Source organism: Microcebus murinus, chromosome 22 (genome assembly GCF_040939455.1).
Source record: "Microcebus murinus isolate Inina chromosome 22, M.murinus_Inina_mat1.0, whole genome shotgun sequence".
Classification (NCBI taxonomy): domain Eukaryota; kingdom Metazoa; phylum Chordata; class Mammalia; order Primates; family Cheirogaleidae; genus Microcebus; species Microcebus murinus.
Genome location: NC_134125.1, coordinates 8,184,506 through 8,207,833, shown reverse-complemented (window position 1 = coordinate 8,207,833; position 23,328 = coordinate 8,184,506). Strand labels below are relative to the sequence as shown.

The 23,328-nt window shown below is 39.9% G+C and overlaps 1 protein-coding gene across 1 annotated transcript in view; it reads left to right on the top strand.

Moving 5' to 3' along the window:
- NAA25 (N-alpha-acetyltransferase 25, NatB auxiliary subunit) overlaps positions 1-23,328 on the top strand; it is a 65,415-nt gene that overhangs the window by 6,006 nt on the left and 36,081 nt on the right. The window contains exons 2-11 of the mRNA XM_075996569.1: positions 8,982-9,067; positions 9,982-10,120; positions 12,372-12,490; positions 14,293-14,367; positions 15,476-15,583; positions 15,939-16,017; positions 17,665-17,776; positions 18,382-18,471; positions 21,412-21,581; positions 22,991-23,103. Coding sequence (XP_075852684.1) covers positions 8,982-9,067; positions 9,982-10,120; positions 12,372-12,490; positions 14,293-14,367; positions 15,476-15,583; positions 15,939-16,017; positions 17,665-17,776; positions 18,382-18,471; positions 21,412-21,581; positions 22,991-23,103 — 1,091 coding nt within the window. The remainder of the gene's footprint in view (positions 1-8,981; positions 9,068-9,981; positions 10,121-12,371; positions 12,491-14,292; positions 14,368-15,475; positions 15,584-15,938; positions 16,018-17,664; positions 17,777-18,381; positions 18,472-21,411; positions 21,582-22,990; positions 23,104-23,328) is intronic.

The window sequence follows — 23,328 nt, the reverse complement described above, 5'->3', positions numbered from 1 at the left end:
TTGCTCAACTTGGGACAAATGTCCATCTACCCTGGGATAGGTTACAGTTACATCTAGCCTTATCCCTTCAGCAGGGGCAGTGGAAACCAATTTCAGAGAAGAGGGCATGGGCAAATAGATACAGTATATTAGAAGCTTGTCAACTACAGAGGGAAAAGGAAAATATCCATATAGTCCTGACCTCTGGGATCTGATCCATTTATGAGCAGAACTTCGGAGTTAGGTCTTATCAAGATATGAAGGTAGGCTAGGCATGGTGGCTCATGCCTGTAATCCTAGCACTCTGAGAGGCTAAGGCGGGCAGATCGTTTGAGCTCAGGAGTTCAAGACTAGCTTGAGCAAGAGCAAAGACCCTGTCTCTACTAAAAATAGAAAGAAATTAGCTGGACAACTAAAAAAAAAAAATGTATATATATATATATATATAAAGTTAGCTGGGCATGGTGGTGCATGCCTGTAGTCCCGGCTACTTAGGAGGCTGAGGCAGGAGGATGGCTTGAGCCCAGGAGTTTGAGGTTGCTGTGAGCTAGGCTGACGCCACAGCACTGTAGCTCAGGCAATACAGCCAGACTCTGTCTCAAAAAAAACCAACAATATGAAGATAATGTTCTTTGAACCTGAAACCTTGCATTACCAAGTCAGCAGTAACTTAGAACTGACTCAGAATGAGATGGGCATCATTATTAAGTGAGAGCATCATTTATTGAACTGGTTTACTATCAGATATTCTTTATTCTTTTTTTTTTTTTTTTTTTTAAATAAGATCCTGCTCTGCTGCTGAGGTTAGAGTGCAGTGTGACATCACAGCTCACTGCAACTTCAAACTCTTGGACTCAAGCAATCCTCCTGCCTCAGCCTTCTCAATAGCTGGGACTACAGGTGCCCGCCACCACATGTGGCCATTTTTCTTTTTTCCTTTTTTGTAGAGATAAGATCTTGCTATATTGCCTAGACTGGGCTTGAGTCCCTGACTTGAAGCAGTCCTCCTGCCTCCCAAATGCTATGGTTACAGGTGTGAGCTACTGTACCTGGCCCCTCTACCTGAGTATTAGGTCTTTAAAAAAATGTTTTTAACTTTTCTTCATTTTAAGTTTTTAATTTTATTATTTTTTTAAAGAGACAGGGGCTCACTGTGTTGCCCAGGCTGGAGTAGAGTGGCTATTCACAGGAGTGATCCCACTACTGATCAGCATGGGAGTTTTGACCTGCTCCGTTTCCAACCTGGGCTAGTTCACTCCTCCTTAGAGACCTGGTGGTCCCCCACTCCTAGGAGGTCACCATATTGATGCTGAAATTAGTGCAGACACCCGATCGGCATAGTGTACTACAGCCCAGAACTCCTGGGCTCAAGTGATCCTCCCATCTCAGCCTCCCGAGTAGCTGGGACTAAGTATTAGGTCTTTGACCTTCTTTTCTAGATTGTGATTCCCTACAGAGTAAGTAAGGCTTCTTATCTTTTTACCTAGCATTATTGGTGCTCATCAATATTAAGTACATTGAGGAGATAAAACTCATGTGTTTATTCATCTGTTAAAAGTTTTAGTAAAGTGTTCAATGGAGAAAAATTTAAACCATATGGTAAAATGATACTTGATTTCTTTTATTTGGGACACTCTGGGCCGCCAGAGTCAGATTATTTGAGGTGTCCATGCCTATGCTGATTTGGGACCTAGATGTACAAAGAAGAACCTGGTAATGGTAGTAGACTGTGAACTGGCCTGTGTTCAGTTATCTTTGTATATTTAGAATGGACAGCTACTGTACTGTTTCCCATTTATATAGCACTTCTCAGTTTCTTTCTCTGGAAATGAATATGTGCTTTTGTTAGACTTTAAAAAAGTTGATAAACTTTACTTTTAGGGCAGTTTTAGGTTTATGGAAAAATGAGCAGAAAGTACAGAGAGTTCCAATATACTCCCTCATAAGCACCACTCCCTTTCGTATTAGTAACAATTTGCATTAGGGCAGTACATTGCACATCCAGTATGATACACTATTGTTAACCTAAGTGTATATACTAGCTTACATTAGGGTTCATTCTTCGTGTTGTGCATTCTATGTGTTTTGACAAATGTATGAGGACATGTATCCACCATTATAGTAGTATACACAATAGCTTCACTGCCCTAAAAATCCCTGTTCCGCCTATCCACCCCCAAACCTCCCCTGCTACAACCACTGATTGTTTTGCCTTTCCAGAATGTCATATAGGAATCGTATAGTATATGGCCTCTTAGGATTGGCTTCTTTCTTTCCGTATTTTTTTTTTTTTTTTTTTTGATAAAATCTTGCTCTGTCACCTGGAGTAGAGTGCAGTGGTGTCATCATAGCTCACTGCAATCGCAAACTCCTGGGCTCTAGCAATTCTCCTGCCTCAGCCTCCCGAGTAGCTGGGACTATAGGTATGCCCCACCATGCCTGGCTAAGTTTTGTATTTTTTGTAGGGATGAGGCCTCAGTGTTGCTCAGGCTGGTCTCCAGCTCTTGGCTTAAGCAGTTCTTCTGCCTTGGCCTCCCAGAGTGCTAAGATTACAGGTGTGAGCCACTGCCTGGCCAGAGTGGCTTTTTTCACTTGGTAATATGCATTTAAGGTTCCTCCATGGCTTTATTTTTTATTTTTTTGAGACAGAGTCTCTTGCCTGGGCTAGAGTGCTGTGGCGTCAGCCTAGCTCACAGTAAGTAACCTCTTACTTCTGGGCTCAGGCGATCCTCCTGCCTCAGTCTCCCAAGTAGCTAGGACTACAGGCATGTGCCACCATGCCCAGCTAATTTTTCTATATATTTTTAGTTGTTCAATTAATTCGTTTCTATTTTTAGTAGAGACGGGGTCTTGCTCTTGCTCAGGCTGGTTTCGAACTACTGACCTTGAACCATCGGCCCGCCTCAGCCTCCCAGAGTGCTAGGATTACAGGCGTGAACCACTGCGCCCGACCCACATTTTTGTGTGTGCATAATTTTCAGCTCATTTGGGTAAATACCAAGGAGTGTGGTTGCTGGATCATATGGTAAGAGTATGTTTGAAAGGCACTTTGGGCCGGACGAGGTGGCTCACACCTGTAATCCTAGCACTCTGGGAGGCTGAGGTGGGCGGATCGCTCGAGGTAAGGAGTTCACAACCAGCCTGAGCAAGAGCAAAACCCTGTCTCTACTATAAATAGAAAGAAATTAATTGGCCAACTAATATATATAGAAAAAATTAGCCGGGCATGGTCGTGTATGCCTGTAGTCCCAGCTACTCGGGAGGCTGAGGCCAGAGGATTGCTTGAGCCCAGGAGTTTGAGGTTGCTGTGAGCTAGGCTGACGCCACGGCACTCACCCTAGCCTGGGCAACAAAGTGAGACTCTGTCTCAAAAAAAAAGACACTTTGGTGATTTTTCTTATAAAAGTGGCTGTACCATTTTGCATTCCCACCAGCAATGAATGAGAGTTCCTGTTGCTCCACATTCTCACCAACGTTTGGTCCATAGATTGGTTATTTATTTAGAGACAGGGTATCCTTCTGTCCGCCAGGCTAGAGTTCAGTGACAAGATTGTAGTTCACTGCAAGCTCTAATTCCTGGGTTCAAGCAATTCTCTTGCATTAGCCTCCCTAGTAGCTGAGACTTACAGGCACATACCACCACACCTGGCTAATTTTCCTATTTTTTTGTCCAGATTGTGTCTTGCTATGTTCCCCAGCTTGGTGTCAGATTTCTGGCCTCAGGTGACTCTCCTGCCTTGGCCTCCCAAAGTGCTGGGATTATAGGCATTAACCATCATGCCTGGCTGTAGATTGTTTTGAGTTGTCTATGCCTCATTTGTTCCTATACTGATCTGGTACCCTATGAAGAAAGAAGGGCCTGGTAATGGTAGTAGGTTATGGTCTGGCCTGTTCACTGTCATCTTTTTGTGTTTCTTTCTTTCTTTTTTTTTTTCCTTCTTAGAGCTTTCAAATAGCTGAACATCTTTTTATAGTTAGAATTGACAGCCACTGCCCTGTTTCCCATTTATAACACTTCTCTTTTCTTCCCGATCTTCTGATCTGGAAATGAATCTTTGCTTTTGTTAGGCTTTTGAATAATGATTGATTGCTTTTATTCCTTAATGCAATTTTATAGTGAATCTCTGTGTTTCTTAAAATTTGGAATGGATCACACAATTCAATAGTGGAAAAAGAAACAATCTAGTTTAAAAATGGACAGAGGGCCTGAATAGACATTTTCCAGTAAAAGATAAAATGGCCAGCAGGCATATGAAAAAGTGCTCAACATGACTAAACATCAGGGAAATGGAAATCAAAACCACAGTGAGATATCACCCTGGCACCTGTTAGGATAGGTATTATCAGAAAGACAAGAGAGGCCGGGCGCGGTGGCTCACGCCTGTAATCCTAGCACTTTGGGAGGCCGAGGCGGGCGGATTGCTCAAGGTCAGGAGTTCAAAACCAGCCTGAGCGAGACCCCGTCTCTACAAAAAATAGAAAGAAATTAATTGACCAACTAAAAATATATATACAAAAAAAAAAAAAAATTAGCCGGGCATGGTGGCACATGCCTGTAGTCCCAGCTACTCGGGAGGCTGAGGCAGTAGGATCGCTGAGCCCAGGAGATTGAGGTTGCTGTGAGCCAGGCTGACGCCACGGCACTCACTCTAGCCTGGGGCAACAAAGTGAGACTCTGTCTCAAAAAAAAAAAAAAAAAGAAAGACAAGAGAAACAAGTGTGGTGAGGATATAGAGAAAAGGAAATTTTTGTATATCATTGGTGGGACTGTAAATTGGTATAGCCATATGGAAAACAGTATGAAGGTACTTCAAAAAATTAAAAATAGGAAGGATTGCTTGAGGTCAAGAGTTCGAGACCAGCTTCAGCAATATAGTGAGATCCTGGCTCTACAAAAAAAAAAAAAAAAAAAAAAATTAGCTATGTGTGGTGACGCACGCCTATAGTCCTGGCTACTCTGGAGGCTGAAGTAAGAGGATCACTGGATCCCAGAAGTTTGAGGTTGCAGTGAATTGTGATTATGGCACTGCACTTCAGCCTGGGTGGCAGAGTGAGACCCTTTCTCAACAAAAAGAAAAAAATTAAAAATGAAACTACCATCTGACCCAACAGCCTCTCTGCTGGGTAATTATTCAAACGATATTACATCAGCACCTTGTTGAGGTATCTATAGTACTCCTATGTTCATTGCAGCATTCTTCACAATAGCAAAGACATGGAAATAGCCTGATTGTCCGTTGATGGATAAATGGATAGAGAAATTGTGATACTTATGTACAATGGAATATTATTGAGCCTTCAGAAAGAAGGAGATACTGCCATTGGCAACAATATGGATGAACCTGAAGGTCATTATGTTAGGTGAAATAAGCCAGACACAGAAAGAAAAATATTGCATTATGTCACTGTATGTGGACTCTAAAAAGAGTGGAATATATAGAAACTGTAGAAACAGGGGTTACCAGGGCTTAGGAGAGGGGAAAAAATGGGGAGATATAGGTCAAAGTATACAAACTTGCAGTTATGTAGGATGAGTAAGTTTATAGATCTAATGTACAGCTTAAGGACTTTAGTTAATAATGTGCTATAGGCCGGGTGTGGTGGCTCACGCCGGTAATCCTAGCGCGCTGGGAAGCCGAGACTGGCGGATTGCTCGAGGTCAGGACTTCGAAACCAGCCTGAGCAAGAGCGAGACCCCTTCTCTACTATAAATAGAAAGAAATTAATTGGCCAACTGATGGATATAGAAAAACTTAGCCGAGCATGGTGGTGCATGCCTGTAGTCCCAGCTACTCAGGAGGCTGAGGCAGCAGGATCACTTGAGCCCAGCAGTTTGAGGTTGCTGTGAGCTAGGCTGACGCTATGGCACTCAACTCTAGCCTGGTCAACAAAGCGTGACTCTGTCTCAAAAAAAAAAAAAAAAAAAAAAAAGTGCCATATACTGAAAATTTACAGAGAAGATTTTACATGCTCTTACCACATACAAAAAGTATGTGAGGTGATAGCTATGTTAATTTCCTTTCATGATGTATAGGTATATCAAACATCATGTGATGTAGGAAAATTTTTTGTGGAATGGATACATACCTTTAGGAAACCTAGAAGTGAGTCCTTCTTCAAAGTGAGTGCTAGTCTCTATTTTAACCAGTGTTTGAAAGTGCTGTTTTCCCTACATCTCTGCTCACTCCTGATATTGTTGAACTTCAATCCCTACCCCCCATTCTTATGGGTAAAACCCTCTCTTATTTTCTTCTTCAACAAATTATACTTAACTCTGTGGCAAAGTAAGCACTCATTAGATATTTTTTTATTGAAGGAACACAGTCCACTTGATAGAATTGAAGCTTGAATATTAGAAAGGGTTCTTTATTTTTATTTATTTTTTTTCTTTTCTGAGACAGAGTCTCACTTTGTTGCCTAGGCTAGAGTGAGTGCCGTGGCCTCAGCCTTGCTCACAGCAACCTCAAACTCCTGGGCTCAAGCAATCCTTCTGCCTCAGCCTCCCGAGTAGCTGGGACTACAGGCATGCGCCACCATGCCCGGCTAATTTATATATATATATTAGTTGGCCAATTAATTTCTTTCTATTTATAGTAGAGACGGGGTCTTGCTCTTGCTCAGGCTGGTTTTGAACTCCTGACCTCGAGCAATCTGCCCGCCTCGGCCTCCCAGAGTGCTAGGATTACAGGCGTGAGCCACCGCGCCCGGCCAAGCCACTGCGCCCGGCCTCTTTATTTTTATTTTATTTCTTTATTTCAATCTATTAAAAGGGGACAGGTACAGTTTTGTTAAATGGATATATTGTATAGTCTGAGGTCTGGGCTTTAGTGTACGCATTACCTGAGTAGTGTACATTGTACCCAATAGGTAATTTTCATCCCTCACCTTTCTTCTACCCTCCTACCTTTGTAGTCTCCAGTGTGTGTTATTCCACTCTATATGACCATGGGTTCCCCATAGCTTAACTCCTACTTACAGGTGAGAACATGTGTTATTTGATTTTCTGTTCTGAAATTACTACATTTATTTTAACTTTTCAAATATTTTAAGTTTTAGTGACTAAATCCATTTTCTTTTTCTTTTCTTTTTTTTTTTTTGAGACAGAGTCTTGCTTTGTTGCCCAGGCTAGAGTGCCGTGGTGTCAGCCTAGCTCACAGCAACCTCAAACTCCTAGGCTCAAGCAATCCTTCTGCCTCAGCCTCCCGAGTAGCTGGGACTACACGCATGCGCCACCATGCCCAGCTCATTTTTTCTATATATTTTGAGTTGGCCAATTAATTTCTTTCTATTTTTAGTACAGATGGGGTCTAGCTCTTGCTCAGGCTGGTTTCGAACTCCTGACCTCGAGCTATCCACCCACCTCAGCCTCCCAGAGTGCTAGGATTACAGGTGTGAGGCACCGCGCCCAGCCTACATTAATACTTTTATCTATGGAAAATTAGTGGATTTAGGCTGGGTGCAGTTGCTCACGCCTGTAATCCTAGCACTCTGGGAGGCTGAGGTGGGTGGATAGCTCGAGGTCAGGAGTTCGAAACCAGCCTAAGCAAGAGCTAGACCCCGTCTCTACTATAAATAGAAAGAAATTAATTGGCCAACTAATATATATAGAAAAAATTAGCTGGGCATGGTGGCGCATGCCTGTAGTCCCAGCTACTCGGGAGGCTGAAGCAGCAGGATTGCTTGAGCCCAGGAGTTTGAGGTTGCTGTGAGCTAGGCTGATGCCATGGCACTCACTCTAGCCTGGGCAACAAAGCCAGACTCTGTCTCAAAAAAAAAAGTATTAATGTCATCTGTCATCTAAATATGTATTGTCTAGAATCTTCATTAAGGACTAATGTAACCTGATTATATTGCTTTTGGATGAGAGATAATGATACAAATGTAATTAGTTAGAATAAATGAAATTATTAGAATAAATGAAATTATTCTACCAGGCTGAGCAAGAGTGAGACTCTGTCTCTACTAAAAAAAAAAAAAAAATAGAAATTAGCTGGGCAACTAAAAAATATATATGTATATAAAAAATTAAGGCCAGGCGCCGAGACAGAGGAAGATCGCCTAAGCCTAGGAGTTTGAGCTTGCTGTGAGCTAAACTGATGCCACAGCACTCTAGCCAGGGCAACAGAGTGAGACTCTATCTCAAAAAAAAATAAAAAGATTGTATTCTGGACCATCCTAGCCATTTAGAGTCAAAATCAGGTCCATGATGTTTTATTTATTTGTTTGTTTGTTTATTTATTTGAGACAGAGTCTCTGTTGCCCTCGCTAGAGTGCCTTGGCATCAGCCTAGTTCACAGCAACCTCAAACTCCTGGGCTCAGGCGATGCTCCTGTGCCCCAGCCTCCAAAGTAGCTGGGACTACAGACATGTGCCACCATGCTTGGCTAATTTTATAAATATATATATATTTTTGTTTGTTTTTTTAGTCGTCCAGCTAATTTCTTTCTATTTTTTTTAGTAGAGACAGGGTCTCACTGTGGCTCAGGCTGGTCTCGAACTCCTGAGCTCATAGGATCCGCCCACCTTGGCCTCCCAGAGTGCTAGGATTATAGGCATGAGCCACCACACCTGGGCGCCGGGATGGCTTTTTTTTTTTTTTTTTGTGGCATCAACCTAGCTCACAGCAACCTTTTCAAACTCCTGGGCTCAGGCCATCCTCCTGCCTCATTCTCCGAGTAGCTGGAACTACAGGCCTGTGCCACCATGCCCAGCTAATTTTTTCTATATATTTTTAGTTGGCCAATTAATTTCTTCCTATTTTTAGTAGAGACGGGGGTCTCCCTCTTGCTCAGGCTGGTTTCGAACTCCTGACCTTGAGCTATCCACCCGCCTCAGCCTCCCAGAGTGCTAGGATTACAGGCGTGAGCCACTGCACCTGGCCCCGCCATGATGTTTTTAATAGCAACTTAAAGTACTTTCTGAAATATCTGATACTAGTATGTGCATTTTTCATATGTGTTGATGAAGAAATAATAACTATTGTATAATTTCTTTTTTCATAGATTATCTTGATAATGGTAATAATAAAATGGCAATTCAGCAAGCAGATAAACTGTTGAAGAAACATAAGGATCTTCATTGTGCTAAGGTAAATTCTTTTGCTGTTGAGTTATATTTGGTGGGTTATATTTATAATATTTATTTATTTATTTTGAGACAGAGTCTCGCTTTGTTGCCCAGGCTAGAGAGTGCCGTGGCATCAGCCTAGCTCACAGCAACCTGAATCTCTTGAGCTCAAGCAATCCTGCTGCCTCAGCCTCCTGAGTAGTTGGGACTACAATTTTTTCTATATATATATTAGTTGGTCAATTAATTTCTTTCTATTTATAGTAGAGACGGGGTCTCGCTCTTACTCAGGCTGGTTTCGAACTCTTGACCTCGAGCAGTCTGCCTGCCTCAGTCTCCCAGAGTGCTAGGATTACAGGCTTGAGCCACTGCGCCGGGCCTATATTGGTAATTCTTAACTTTAAAGGGGAGGGATGTTTAATCTCCTTATTGAGTTTGTGTTTTTTTCAGAGTACTTTGTAGACTATTTAGTTTCCTGATCATTTACATGCCATATATAGTATTTAATTAAAAGCTAGCTGTTTATTTCTTTGGATGTTATTAATGTTTTATTTTTACAGGGTTCTTTTTTTTTTTTTTGAGACACAATCTCACTCTGTTTCCCAGGCTAGAGTGCCATGGTTTTAGCCTACCTCACAGGAACCTCAAACTCCTGGGCTAAAGCAATCCTCCTGCCTCAGCCTCCCAAGTAGCTGGGACTACAGGCGTGCACCACCATGCCTGGCTAATTTTTTATATATATTTTTAGTTGGCCAATTAATTTCTTTCTGTTTTTAGTAGAGATGGGGTCTTGCTCTTGCTCAGGCTGATCTCGAACTCCTGAGCTCAAACAATCCACTCTCTCGGCCTCCCAGAGTGTTAGGATTACAGGTGTGAGCCACCATGCCCAGCCTTTCTGGTCCTTTTGAAAACTGATTTTTCTTTCCTTTCTATCAGGTTTTAAAGGCCATTGGTTTGCAGAGAACTGGAAAGCAAGAGGAAGCCTTCACATTGGCACAGGAGGTGGCAGCCCTTGAACCCACAGATGACAACTCACTGCAGGCATTGACTATTCTTTACCGGGAGATGCATCGCCGTACGATTCTTTCTTTTCATTGTTTTTCAACCTGAGCTAAAGTTTTTGGATATTTCTAATTGAGTTTTTTTTTTTTCCCAGGCAGAGTCTCGCTTTGTTGCTCAGGCTAGAGTGAGTGCTGTGGCGTCAGCCTAGCTCACAGCAACCTCAAACTCCTGGGCTCAAGCGATCCTGCTGCCTCAGTCTCTCAAGTAGCTGGGACTACAGGCATGCACCACCATGCTCGTCTAATTTTTTCTATATATATTAGTTGGCCAATTAATTTCTTTTTATTTATAGTAGAGAGGGGGTCTCGCTCTTGCTCAGGCTGGTTTTGAACTCCTGACCCCGAGCAATCCGCCCACCTAGGCCTCCCAGAGTGCTAGGATTACAGGCATGAGCCACTGTGCCCGGCCTCTAATTGAATTTTTTTTTTTTTTTTTTTTTTGAGACAGAGTCTCACTTTGTTGCCCAGGCTAGAGTGAGTACCGTGGCGTCAGCCTAGCTCACAGCAACCTCAAACTCCTGGGCTCAAGCGATCCTTCTGCCTCAGCCTCCCGAGTAGCTGGGACTATAGGCATGCGCCACCATGCCCGGCTAATTTTATATATATATATATCAGTTGGCCAATTAATTTCTTTCTATTTATAGTAGAGACGGGGTGTCGCTCTTGCTCAGGCTGGTTTTGAACTCCTGACCTTGAGCAATCCACCCGCCTCGGCCTCCCAGAGAGCTAGGATTACAGGCGTGAGCCACCGCGCCCGGCCTAATTGAGTTTTTTAGTTAGGTTTGTCTGATTTACTTGCCATTCATGATTTGAATGGAGGCAGCAGGCAGTATAATGCATTAGCAGTGGTTTGTGAAGACTGTAGACAGAAAGGGTAGTTTACGTGTATTAGTATCCTTGAATTGGAATGAAGATTAAAGTGAATTTGTTATGATATTGTGATTAGCTAAATAGAGGCCTTACCCTTATTTTCACTTTTTAGTATAGAAAATTTCAAACATAGACAAAAATAGAAGAGTATAGTAAATTCCATTGTTCCAATTACCCACCTATAGCAGTTATTAAGACATAGCCAATTTTATTTTGTCTACACTCCTCCTCCTGCCGGATTATTTCAGAGTGTATTCTAGATAGTCTTATGATTTCATCTGTAAAGATTTTCATTATTGATTTCTTAAATATTTTATTTTAAAATAATACATATTTTTTCATAATACATATTATGAAAGAATATATTTTATGTAACATATTAGTAAATTTTTTGTGTAATAATTAACACTCATGAACCTATCATCCAATGTAAGAAATAATGCATTATCAATATTAGGAGGGCTTCCTGTGCATCTATACCTCATGAATCTTAGTTTCCCTTTTACTTCCCAAGAGGAACTTGTTATCCTGAATATTTTTCATTGTATTGCTTTTTTTTTGCTTTTTTGGCACATTCAGGGTGGTATGGCCGTAGACCATTCTCTTGCTTTTTAAAAAATATTTATCAAATTTTTTCTCTAACTTAAACATTATTAGTTTTGCTTAGTTTTGAACTTCATATAAGTGAATTTGTACTGTATGTATTCTATGACTTGAATTTTTCATATGATATACTAGTGGCTGTAGTTAATTCATTTTTACTGCCACCAAATATTTTGTTGGGCAGCTACACTGCAGTCTAGTAGTGTAATTGTTCGATCACAGGGTGTATTTAGCTTCAAGATAAAGAAAGATAATGTCATCTTGTTTTCTCAATATCCTAGCAGTTTCTGCTTTTTGATGGCTCCACACTCTTGTCTACACTATTCTTAACCTTTAACATTTTTGCCAATCTGGTGGGCAGAAAATGTTATTTTATAGCTTAATGTTGTTTCTAATTCTTACAAAAGATAAAACCTAAGAGTTGGGGTATTATATCTAATTATTTAGGGATTACGTTGATTTGGCAAAAGTTAGGAAGGAAACTAAATAAAGCCAGATCATATAGGCATGATGTTGTATTCTCAATTTTTTTATCATTTTTTTATTTTTTCCTGGACAACTTGTTAAAACACATGCATGTTGTAAATATGATGAGGAGGCCTGACCTATTTCATGCTTCATCCGAACAACACCTAACCAAGGGAAGAGTGATGATCACATGAGATAAAACAAATGCTTATTCCTTAATGATAGCAGACATCTGTTTCTGCCAAATAGGAAGAAAATTAAATGTTGTTAGGATTTTCTTTAATTATTGAAATGTAATGTAAATCTTATTTCTCTTTATCTTAGCGGAGTTAGTTACAAAACTTTATGAGGCAGCTGTGAAGAAAGTTCCCAATAGTGAGGAGTATCACTCTCACCTTTTCATGGCCTATGCCAGAGTGGGTGAATACAAGAAAATGCAACAGGTAATTTGATCCCCAAACTCACTGGGCTGTGGGATTTGCTATTGGAGATAAAAGTCTCTTTAATGTGATTTAACTGCACTAGAGTATGTTTATGTAGAATTGAATTTATGTATTTGTGTGTGGAGAATTATTTTCCATATGGGTTTAAAGTGAATCATCATTCAAGTTCTTTAAGCGTTTAATTTGGGAAAAAGTTGATGGTCTGCTTTTGTGGCTTGGTAGTGTGTTTTGTTCGGTTCTGGTAAATCTGCTTCAAATTGTCCCCTTGTAAAATTGCTGCTAAATTTTCAGAAAACGGGCAGAAATCTCAGAACAAAAAATGTACACACTGTAGAGGAGTAATTTTAAAATTTCAATCTAATTTGTAAATTTTAATTGTTGATAGCCTGCTGAGATTTTTTTAATCTACCAGGGGAAAAATCCCCATTGCCTGGGATGCTTGTTTGTTGTTGTTGTGTGTTTTTCCCTGAGGCAGCTTATCTGTTGTAAGTGTTCTTTGTATACATGTGAAGAAGTCTCATATGGACTAGGGTGAGTAAAGATGATACCCCAGAGAAATGAAACCTGCACTATTAACAACTATAAACAGTTGTGATAAAAGCTAATTTGTTAAAGAAATGGCTTGTTTGTCAGTATAATGTCTTTTGAAGGCAAAGTTTCTTATGAGGGTTTTTATTTTATCATATTCTTTACCTGAAATATAACAATAGATAAATCAGGCAGGATGGAAGATATTATATTAATACAAATATTTTCTCCTTAAAAATCAACCTTTATACATATATAAACAATATGTATGTATCAAATAACAAAAAGGACAAGTTTGTGCAATAGCAATATTAAGGTAAATTTTGAGAAAAGGAAAAAAAAATCTACTACTTGAACATAAAGCTAGTTTTCTTTTTTGTATAGCTTAGTTTTACCTGTTGCCAGAGATACAATATATACAGTTTTGCATCTTGCTTTTTGGAAATAATTCCTTTGATGTGGTTTAACAATTATACCTCCTTAATATAGTTTTTTAACTTTTAAACATTTTCACTAATATGAGACATGGTCTCATAATGTTGGCCAGGCTAATCTTGAACTCCTGGCCTTAAGTGCTCCCCCAGCCTCAGCCTCAGCCTCAGCCTCCGCCTCCCAAATAGCTGGGATTATAGGCATGAGCCATTATGTCTAGCATAGTTCCTTAATATGGTTGGTTTTTCTTTTTTCCTTTTTTTTTTTTTTTTTTTGAAATAGAGTCTCATTCTATTGCCCGGGCTAGAGTGCCATGGCCTCAGCCTAGCTCACAGCAACCTCAAACTCTGGGGCTCAAGTGATCCTCCTGCCTCAGCCTCCCAAGTAGCTAGGACTACAGGCATGCGCCACTATGCCTGGCTAATTTTTTCTATTTTGGTGGAGGTGGGGTCTTGCTCTTGCTCAGGCTGGTCTTGAACTCCTGAGCTCAAATGATCCACCCGCCTTGGCCTCCCAGAGTGCTAGGATTATAGGTGTTAGCTACTGCTTTCGGCCCTTTTATTGTTTTGTTTGTTTGTTTGTTTTATTTTTTGTTTTTTAAAGAGACAGGATCTTTCTTTCTCTGTCGCCCAGGCTGGAAGGCTATGATCAGAGCTCACTGTAGTCTCCAACTCCTGGGCTCAAGCTTCAGCCTCCTGAGTAGCTAGGACTACAAGTGTGTGTAGTGTGTTGCTGTAAATGTGTTGCTGTTGTCCTAGGAAACTTGTCAGCTTATCTAGATCATTAATTACCCATTGTATGGTGTTTTTTATATTAAATATTTATGATTTTCTATCTTTCAGGCTGGCATGGCTCTATATAAGATTGTCCCTAAAAACCCTTACTACTTTTGGTCTGTGATGAGCTTAATTATGCAAGTGAGTATGGCATTCAGAATGGTATTGAAGTTTGTTTTTATTTTTATGTCATTGTCCTTAGCGTATCTTCTGAACATTTGGGTAGTGTGTTGCAGCATGTGTCAAACCAGGAATTTACATAGTCAATTGACTTGTTAAGGTGGGGATTTTGGTATTTTTTATGAGTTAATCTATCAGTTTATTTGTATGCAACATAGACTGTATTTCCCTTGAATCTTAGGTACATTACTAGGTTATTTTTCAAATTGAGGTTTTTCTTAAAGACAATACTGTTGATTAGTGTAGAGGTCATTGACCTGGGTGGCCTTGTTTTATCACTTCTCATTTCTGAGCCTGAGTTTGCTCTTTTGCAGAATGGAGATATTTATCTCCCAGAATTGCTTTAAGGACCAAAGTAAGATTCTGCATAGGAGAGGCTGGGGAGCAAGGAGTTAAGACGTAGTGATTAGGAAGAGATGTTCTGGGGTCAGACAGGTCTGCCTTCATATACTGGCCTTACCACATGTCTTGGAGAGCTTTGGGGGAAGGGGAATCTCTTAATCTTAGTTCCTTTGTCTATAAAATAAGCATAACATATACCTTCAAAGGTTGTTTACAAGGGTTAAGTGAGTTCTGAGCAGAATCTGGCAGTATAAACATTTTTAATATCATGCATTTTAATTACCAATTTAAGGCAACTGTAGCTACTAGTAAACTGTGCTGTGTATGTGGAAGGAATTGGCATTTCCTTTCTAATATGTGAACATCTCAAAGATCTGAAAGCTTTCTTTAAATACCTGATGATATGCTTTATGTATAATAAACAAAATAGGCATGCTCCCTCTTTACATATTTTATGAAAAATATATGAATAACCTATTTAAAAATTAGATCATATTATGGAAGCTTAGTATTTTAAGAATGCATGGGATGATGAAACTTTAGTAGAGAAATCTCTTATAAGGCAGATCCCTCTCTAATGTACCCTCTTGACAATTCAGATTAGGTCTGATCTGACATAGTGGATTGATAAATTATGTTCCAGAGTCACAGTAATGGTCCCTATGTTAATATAAATAGTGCAAGCAGGGGAGAAGTTAGAATGAAACATTTATGTTTCCGCCTCTAGTCTATATCTGCACAGGATGAAAACCTCTCAAAAACAATGTTTCTGCCCCTTGCTGAGAGAATGGTAGAAAAAATGGTGAAAGAGGACAAGATAGAAGCTGAGGCTGAAGTGAGTAATTCAAGCCCTATTTTTGTGTTTTCATGATTTTGATAGTGCTACAATATTATGTTATAATATTATGAACTGTTGTTTTACTCCAGCTTGATAGCTGGGGCCTCAGTGTTGTAAATGTGAAGCTTTGAAAGCCCCCAGCTTAAGTATAATGAACACTGAGCTATTTCTAGCAAATATTCTAGGCTGAGATGTATACACATGAAACACTGTTATCTACTTCTTATTGTCAGTTTTATCTCATTTGATCATAATGTTCTTTACTATTAAATAACTTTTAAAAACATAAAAATGACTACCTCTTTATTATTGAGAAGCTTCAATGGTTGTATGTCTTATTTTTTTCTGTAAGGTTGAACTTTATTATATGATCCTGGAACGTTTAGGAAAGTACCAGGAAGCCTTGGATGTTATCAGAGGGAAATTAGGAGGTAACTTTAAAGCTTTCTTAATGTTTGTATGGAAAATTTCTTTTTTCTTCATTTTCTGGTGATGAGAGGAAATTTTCTGATAAAGAAACATAAAGATATAAAGACATAAATTGCTTGTCATCATTTTTATTTTCTTCCAGACTTTTCTGTATACTATAAATTTACTTTAAAAAATATTTTTAATTGAAAATAGTAGATTCAGAAAATTTAAGGAATGTGAAAGATTATGCCCCAGATCTCCATACCCTATATTCCTCTAGGTTTCCTCCAGTTACTTATCCTTTATATTCTTCTTAAGATGTATCTTCCCTCCTTTCCTTTCCTTTTTTTTTTTTTTTTTGAGATGGAGTCTCACTCTGTTGCCCTGGCTAGAGTATCGTGGCATTAGCCTAGCTCACAGCAACCTCAAACTTCTGGACTCAAGCGATCCTCCTGCCTCAGCCTCCCGAGTAGCTGGGACTACAGGCATGTGCCACCATGCCCGGCTCATTTTTCTATATATTTTGAGTTGCTCAATTAATTTCTTTCTATTTTTAGTAGAGAGAGGTCTGGCTCTTGCTCAGGCTGGTTTCAAACTCCTGACCTTGAGCAATCCACCCGCCTTGACATCCCAGAGTGTCAGGATTACAGGCGTGAGCCACCGCACCCAGCCCCTTTCTTTTTTTCTTAAATCACAGATGAAAATGTACTGGCTCATAGAGTAATCTTATTCAGTTAGCACGATGTTTTTATTTAAAAATTTTTTTTTCTTTAAAGTTTTTCTTTTTTTCGAGACAGAATCTCACTCTGTCTTCCAGGATAGAGTACAGTGGCGTGATTACAGCTCACTGTAGGCTTTAATTCCTGGCCTGCGAAGTAGCTAGGACTACAGGTGCATGTCACCATGACTGGCTAATATTTTGTAGAGATGGAGTGTCGCTCTGTTACCCAGGCTGGTCTTAAACTCCTGATCTCAAGTGATCCTCCCGCCTTGGCCTCCCAGAGTGCTAGGATTATAGGCATGAGCCACTGTGCCAAGCCACCTGTTGGAGTTTTATAAGTATATTCTGTGTACTAGATCCTCAACCAATACATTCTGGATTATTGTATTTTACAGAGAAAGTGATTATAGAAATTTAGTAGCAGAAATATCCTCTATTTTTCTTTTCAGCAAAATAATCTTTAATAGGCCAGGTGTGGTGGCTCACACCTGTAATCCTAGCACTATGGGAGGCTGAGGCAGGAGGATCGCTCAAGGTCAGGTGTTCGAAACCAGCCTGAGCAAGAGGGAGACCCTGTCTCTACTAAAAATAGAAATAAATTAATTGGCCAACTAAAAATATATAGAAAATATTAGCTAGGCATGGTGGCACATGCTTGTAGTCCCAGCTACTCGGGAGACTGAGGCAGGAGGATTGCTTGAGCCCAGGAGTTTAAGGTTACTGTGAGCTAGGTTGATGCCATTGCACTCTAGCTGGGGCAACAGAGTGAGACTCTGTCTGAAAAAAAAAAATCTTAAATAAAATAGCAGATTGTATGTAATAATGGTCCCATTTTTTAAGGAAGTCAGTAAGAAAATGTGACATTTTGCTGCTTGTGGTTGGCCGTTGTTCTGGTTTTTTAGTAAAATGAAAGCAGTTTACCAACTTTTATATCTTTTAATTGTAGAGAAGTTGACAAGTGAGATTCAGAGTCGAGAAAATAAATGCATGGCTATGTACAAGAAGCTGAGCAGGTGGCCAGAGTGCAATGCTCTTTCCCGGCGCCTCTTACTGAAAAAGTGAGTAGATGCTTCTTTTTACCCTGAGATTGTAGTGAGGCTTTAAGGCCTTACTGTTGAGTTTTTGTTTGTGTCTGTGCATTTTGAGATTTCTGCACATAAAGTATTCTATTAGTAGTTGTATCCTGGATGTTTTTTAAAGTTTTCTAGGAGCCTCCATCTTTTAATAAAGAGATATAATGTTACTTTATTTTCTCAGTGACCATGGTACTGAATATTAGTTAGGTCTTGAGAATGAATGCTGGAAATCATTAATTTATTAAATTCAGTATTGGCCTAAAAGAGAGACTTCCTTTCTACAGCACTCTCCTCAACCTCCTCATTTAGGAAGTGATTATGTGGGGAGGTTTCTGTTAAGAATATTAGTTTTCTAGATCTTGTCACTCTATTAAAGTAAAGAGTAGTCTCTTCTTAAGAGTTTGAAAATGCCTCAGAAAATGCCCTTTCAGGGCTACAGAGAAAACCCAGAGAGGGAGGGGTGGCCCACTCCTAGTACATCCTAAAATATAACTTGTTATAGAACAGAAGTTGAATACCATGGTTCCTAAGGTGTATTTGTCACAATTTGGGTTTAATCCTCTGTGCATCATTCAATCTGATTTTAGCTCAGATGACTGGCAGTTCTATCTGACTTATTTCGATTCTGTCTTTCGACTAATTGAAGAGGCCTGGACTCCTCCTGCTGAAGGTGAACAGTAAGTTGTCGTCTTTCCTGAATTACGATGGCGCTTTTGAATATGTTGTAGCAAAATAATTTCATTGTAAGCCAATTGAATTCTTTTTCATTATTTATAATAATGTACTCCTTTAAAAGTAAGATTTTTTCCTATTTTTTAATTATAAAATATACATGTTTATTATTAAAATCTTTTTTTTTTTGTAAGGGAAACTAGCCAGTGACTTGTAGTTTTATTGATTTGTTTCTAATATACAACATCACTGACATTCTTTAACTAACTTTTTTTTTTTTTCTTTTTTTGAGACAGAGTCTCACTCTGTTACCCGGGCTAGAGTGCCGTTGCTTCAGCCTAGCTCACAGCAACTTCAAACTCCTGGGCTCAAGCAATCCTCCTGCCTCAGCCTCTTGAGTAGCTGGGACTACAGGCATGTACCACCATGCCTGGCTAATTTTTCTGTATACTTTTAGTTGGCCGATTAATTTCTTTCTATTTATAGTAGAGACAGGGTCTCCCTCTTGCTCAGGCTGGTTTCGAACTCCTGACCTTGAGTGATCTGCCCGCCTCAGCCTCCCAGAGAGCTAGGATTACAGGTGTGAGCCACCGCGCCCGGCCCCAAAATAACTCTGATAACAGTTTGGTGTCTTTTCCTTTAGATTTATTTCTGTCTGTATGCTAACATAATTGTTATTCATTCTTTTTAGTGGCTTAAAAGTACTATATTTTAGAGATGTATCATAATTCATTTAACTTCTTCTATTGATGATACTTGGATTTTTGCGAATTTCCTTTTTTTTCTTTTGTCCTTTGTTGGGGGTACTGTAAGACAATATTACTATAAACATAAATGGGATCTTTTAAAAAAACAAATTCAGGAGTAAAATTTAAGATAACAATTACGAACTTATACTTTAGGAGTAGCCTACTTCAGGATTAAGTTATCTCATTTTTCTCAGCTTTCATTCTTCAAGCAATAAAATAAAATTTACTGATATTTTTATTGGGCAATTTTTTTTTTTTTTTTTTTTTTTTGAGACAGTCTCACTTTGTTGCCCAGGCTAGAATGAGTGCCATGGTGTCAGCCTAGCTCACAGCAACCTCAAACTCCTGGGCTCAAGCAATCCTGCTGCCTCAGCCTCCCCAGTAGCTGGGACTACAGGCATGCGCCACCATGCCCGGCTAATTTTTTTTTCTATAAGTATTAGTTGGCCAATTAATTTCTTTCTATTTATAGTAGAGACGGGGTCTCGCTCTTGCTCAGGCTGGTTTCAAACTCCTGACCTCGAGCAATCCACCCGCCTGGGCCTCCCAGAGTGCTAGGATTACAGGCATGAGCCACCGCGCCCGGCCTGGGCAATTTTTTTATTTTAAGAGATACAGGGACTCACTCTGTCATTCAGGCTAGAGTACAGTGGCATGATCATAGATCACTGTAACCTTCAACTCCTGTGCTCAAGCCATCTTCCTGTCTCAGACTCTCAAGTTACAGGTGCACGCCACTACACCCAGCTAATTTTTTTTTTTTTTGTAGAGATTGGGTCTTGCTGTATTGCCCAGGCTAGTCTTGAACTCCTTGTCTCAAGTGATCCTCGTACCTCTCAGCCTCTCAAAGTGGTGGGATTACAGGCATGAGCTACAAAGTCTGGCCATTGACAATTTTTTGTATATACAAAATTGTCCGTTTTTCTTTTTTTTAAAGAAAGAAGTAGAGGTGGTTAGTCATGTATTAATCATGTCAAAACTGGGAGTAATCTTATGTTTTCGGTTGGAATATGCTCATAGTTCTCTTTTTTTTTTTTTTTTTTTTTTTTTGAGACAGAGTCTCGCTTTGTTGCCCAGGCTAGAATGAGTGCCATGGCATCAGCCTAGCTCACAGCAACCTCAAACTCCTGGGCTCAAGCGATCCTTCTGCCTCAGCCTCCCAAGTTGCTGGGACTACAGGCATGCGCCACCATGCCCGGCTAATTTTTTCTATATATATTATTTGGCCAATTAATTTCTTTCTATTTATAGTAGAGACGGGGTCTCACTCTTGCTCAGGCTGGTTTCGAACATCTGACCTCAAGCAATCCGCCCGCCTCGGCCTCCCAGAGAGCTAGGATTACAGGCGTGAGCCACCGCGCCCGGCCTCATAGTTCTCTTTTATTCCCATTTGTATTGTTTAATAATCTCAAAGTGGTTTTTCTTTTTTTTTTTGAGACAGTCTCGCTTTGTTGCCCAGGCTAGAGTGAGTGCCGTGGCATCAGCCTAGCTCACAGCAACCTCAAACTCCTGGGCTCAAGTAATCCTTCTGCCTCAGCCTCCCTAGTAGCTGGGACTATAGGCATGTGACACCATGTCTGGCTAATTTTTATATATATATATATATATTAGTTGGCCAACTAATATATTTCTTTTATTTCTATATATATAATTAATTTCTTTCTATTTATAGTAGAGATGGGGTCTCGCTCTTGCTCAGGCTGGTTTTGAACTCCTGACCTTGAGCAATCCGCCCACCTCAGCCTCCCAGAGTGCTAAGATTACAGGCGTGAGCCACGGCGCCCGGCCTCTAGTTTGTTTTTTTTTTTTTTTTGAGACAGAGTCTCGGTTTGTTGCCCAGGCTAGAGTGAGTGCCGTGGCGTCAGCCTAGCTCACAGCAACCTCAAACTCCTGGACTCGAGCGATCCTTCTGCCTCAGCCTCCCGAGTAGCTGGGACTACAGGCATGCGCCACCATGCCCGGCTAATTTTTTTTATATATATATCAGTTGGCCAATTAATTTCTTTCTATTTATAGTAGAGACGGGGTCTCGCTCTTGCTCTGGCTGGTTTTGAACTCCTGACCTTGAGCAATCCGCCCGCCTCGGCCTCCCAAGAGCTAGCTCTAGTTTGTTTTTAAAATCAATTTGGCTTGACTTTAAGTTTTGGGAGGGACAATAGAGGCAATAAAAGGCCTTTTTCATGTGTTTATACCCAGTTCTTTAGAAGGGGAAGTACATTATTCCACAGAAGAAGCTGTAAAGTTTATAGAAGATCGGATAACAGAAGAATCTAAAAGTTCTCGCCATCTCCGAGGACCACATCTAGCTAAACTGGAGCTGATTAGGCGTTTACGAAATCAAGGTTGTAATGATGAGTATAAACTGGGTAAGGAACCATATGATATTTCGGATCCATGAGGGATGCCCTCAGTACCTAAATGAAGTATTTGTTATCTGAAGCCTACAGTGACAAAGTCATGTTTGGGAAGCAGACATCTTCATAAGCTGAAAATACTTCTAATGAATGGATAACTTATAAAATTAGACATCAATCATATACTCAACTTGGCTTAACATTAACATTTCTATTTTATTGGAGTCCTTGTCAGATATTCTCTTGCTGACCCAACAGTAAAGTAAAAATCAATTTCAAAGTAAAATTGTCAGTTTGCAAAAGTTTAATGAAGTGGATGAAAGGTTTTTTAAAAATCTGTTCTAAGTATTCACAAAACTATGGACAAAAGACAATATGGCAGAATTATAGCAATTCACAACTGAAGAGAAAATTTATAAAGATAATGACAAGATGGGAGAAAACTGATGTGGATAGTAAAGCATTGAGAGAAGCCTTCTAGAAATTTGGTGAAGCTTTTAGATGTTTTCATAAAATACTTTTTTATGATCTATTACATAATAAGTGAAGGATGTCATAATAGTTCACATTTTGTTGGAAAAATCATCCCCTGCCCCCAAAAGCAGTGATTCATATTAAGAATTAGCTTATTGTTTTAATTGTACCTACATTTTTTTTTTTTTGAGACAGAGTCTCGCTTTCTTGCCCAGGCTAGAGTGAGTGCCGTGGCGTCAGCCTCGCTCACAGCAACCTCAGACTCCTGGGCTCAAGCGATCCTCCTGCCTCAGCCTCCCGAGTAGCTGGGACTACAGGCACGAGCCACCATGCCCGGCTGATTTTTATATTATATATATTAGTTGGCCAATTAATTTCTTTCTATTTTTATGGTAGAGACGGGGTCTCACTCAGGCTGGTTTTGAACTCCTGACCTTGAGCAATCCGCCGGCCTCGGCCTCCCAGAGTGCTAGGATTACAGGCGTGAGCCACCGCGCCCGGCCTGTACCTACATTTTTGTTAAATTTAAGACAATAATTCTCCCAATTTGTAGCTTCATTTTATTTTTAAAATTTGTATTAAAAATTCTTGGGCTCAAGTGATCCTCCCACCTCAGCCTTATGAGCAGCTGGGAGTACAGGTGTGCTTCACCATGCCAGACCAATTTTTTTTTTTTTTTTTGGTAGAAGTGTGGGGTCTTGCTATGATACCTGGGCTGGTCTCAAACTCATGGCATCTGGCGATCCTCCCACCGCTGCCTCCCGTAGTGCTCTGATTACAGACATGAGTCACTGAGCCAGATTTTAAAACTGGCAAGCCATCTTCCAGCCTTCATTCTCATTTAAGCAAAATTTTAATTGAAATAAATGTTTCATGTTAGATCTCTAACTTAAATTATAAATTGATTCAGCTCCTGAATAATTTAATGAGTTTTTTTCCTGTCTTAGGTGATCCAGAAGAATTAATGTTCCAGTATTTTAAAAAGTTTGGGGATAAACCTTGTTGTTTTACAGACCTTAAGGTGTTTGTTGACCTTTTGCCTGCTGCACAGTGTACGAAAGTAAGTACTACATCGTTAAAAATTCTTCAGGGGTGCTTCTTTTTATTGAAACATGGAGGTTAAGTGATTGAGTTTCTTTTCTAAAATGTGTGAAAGTGATGAACACAAGATACCATGATAATTGCCTTGTCAAGCTAAGTTACAATGAAGGCATAATTTCCTTTTTGCTTTTTTTTTTTTTTTCCAGAATATTGCAGGGTAAAGGCATGATTTCTTATGTTAAGC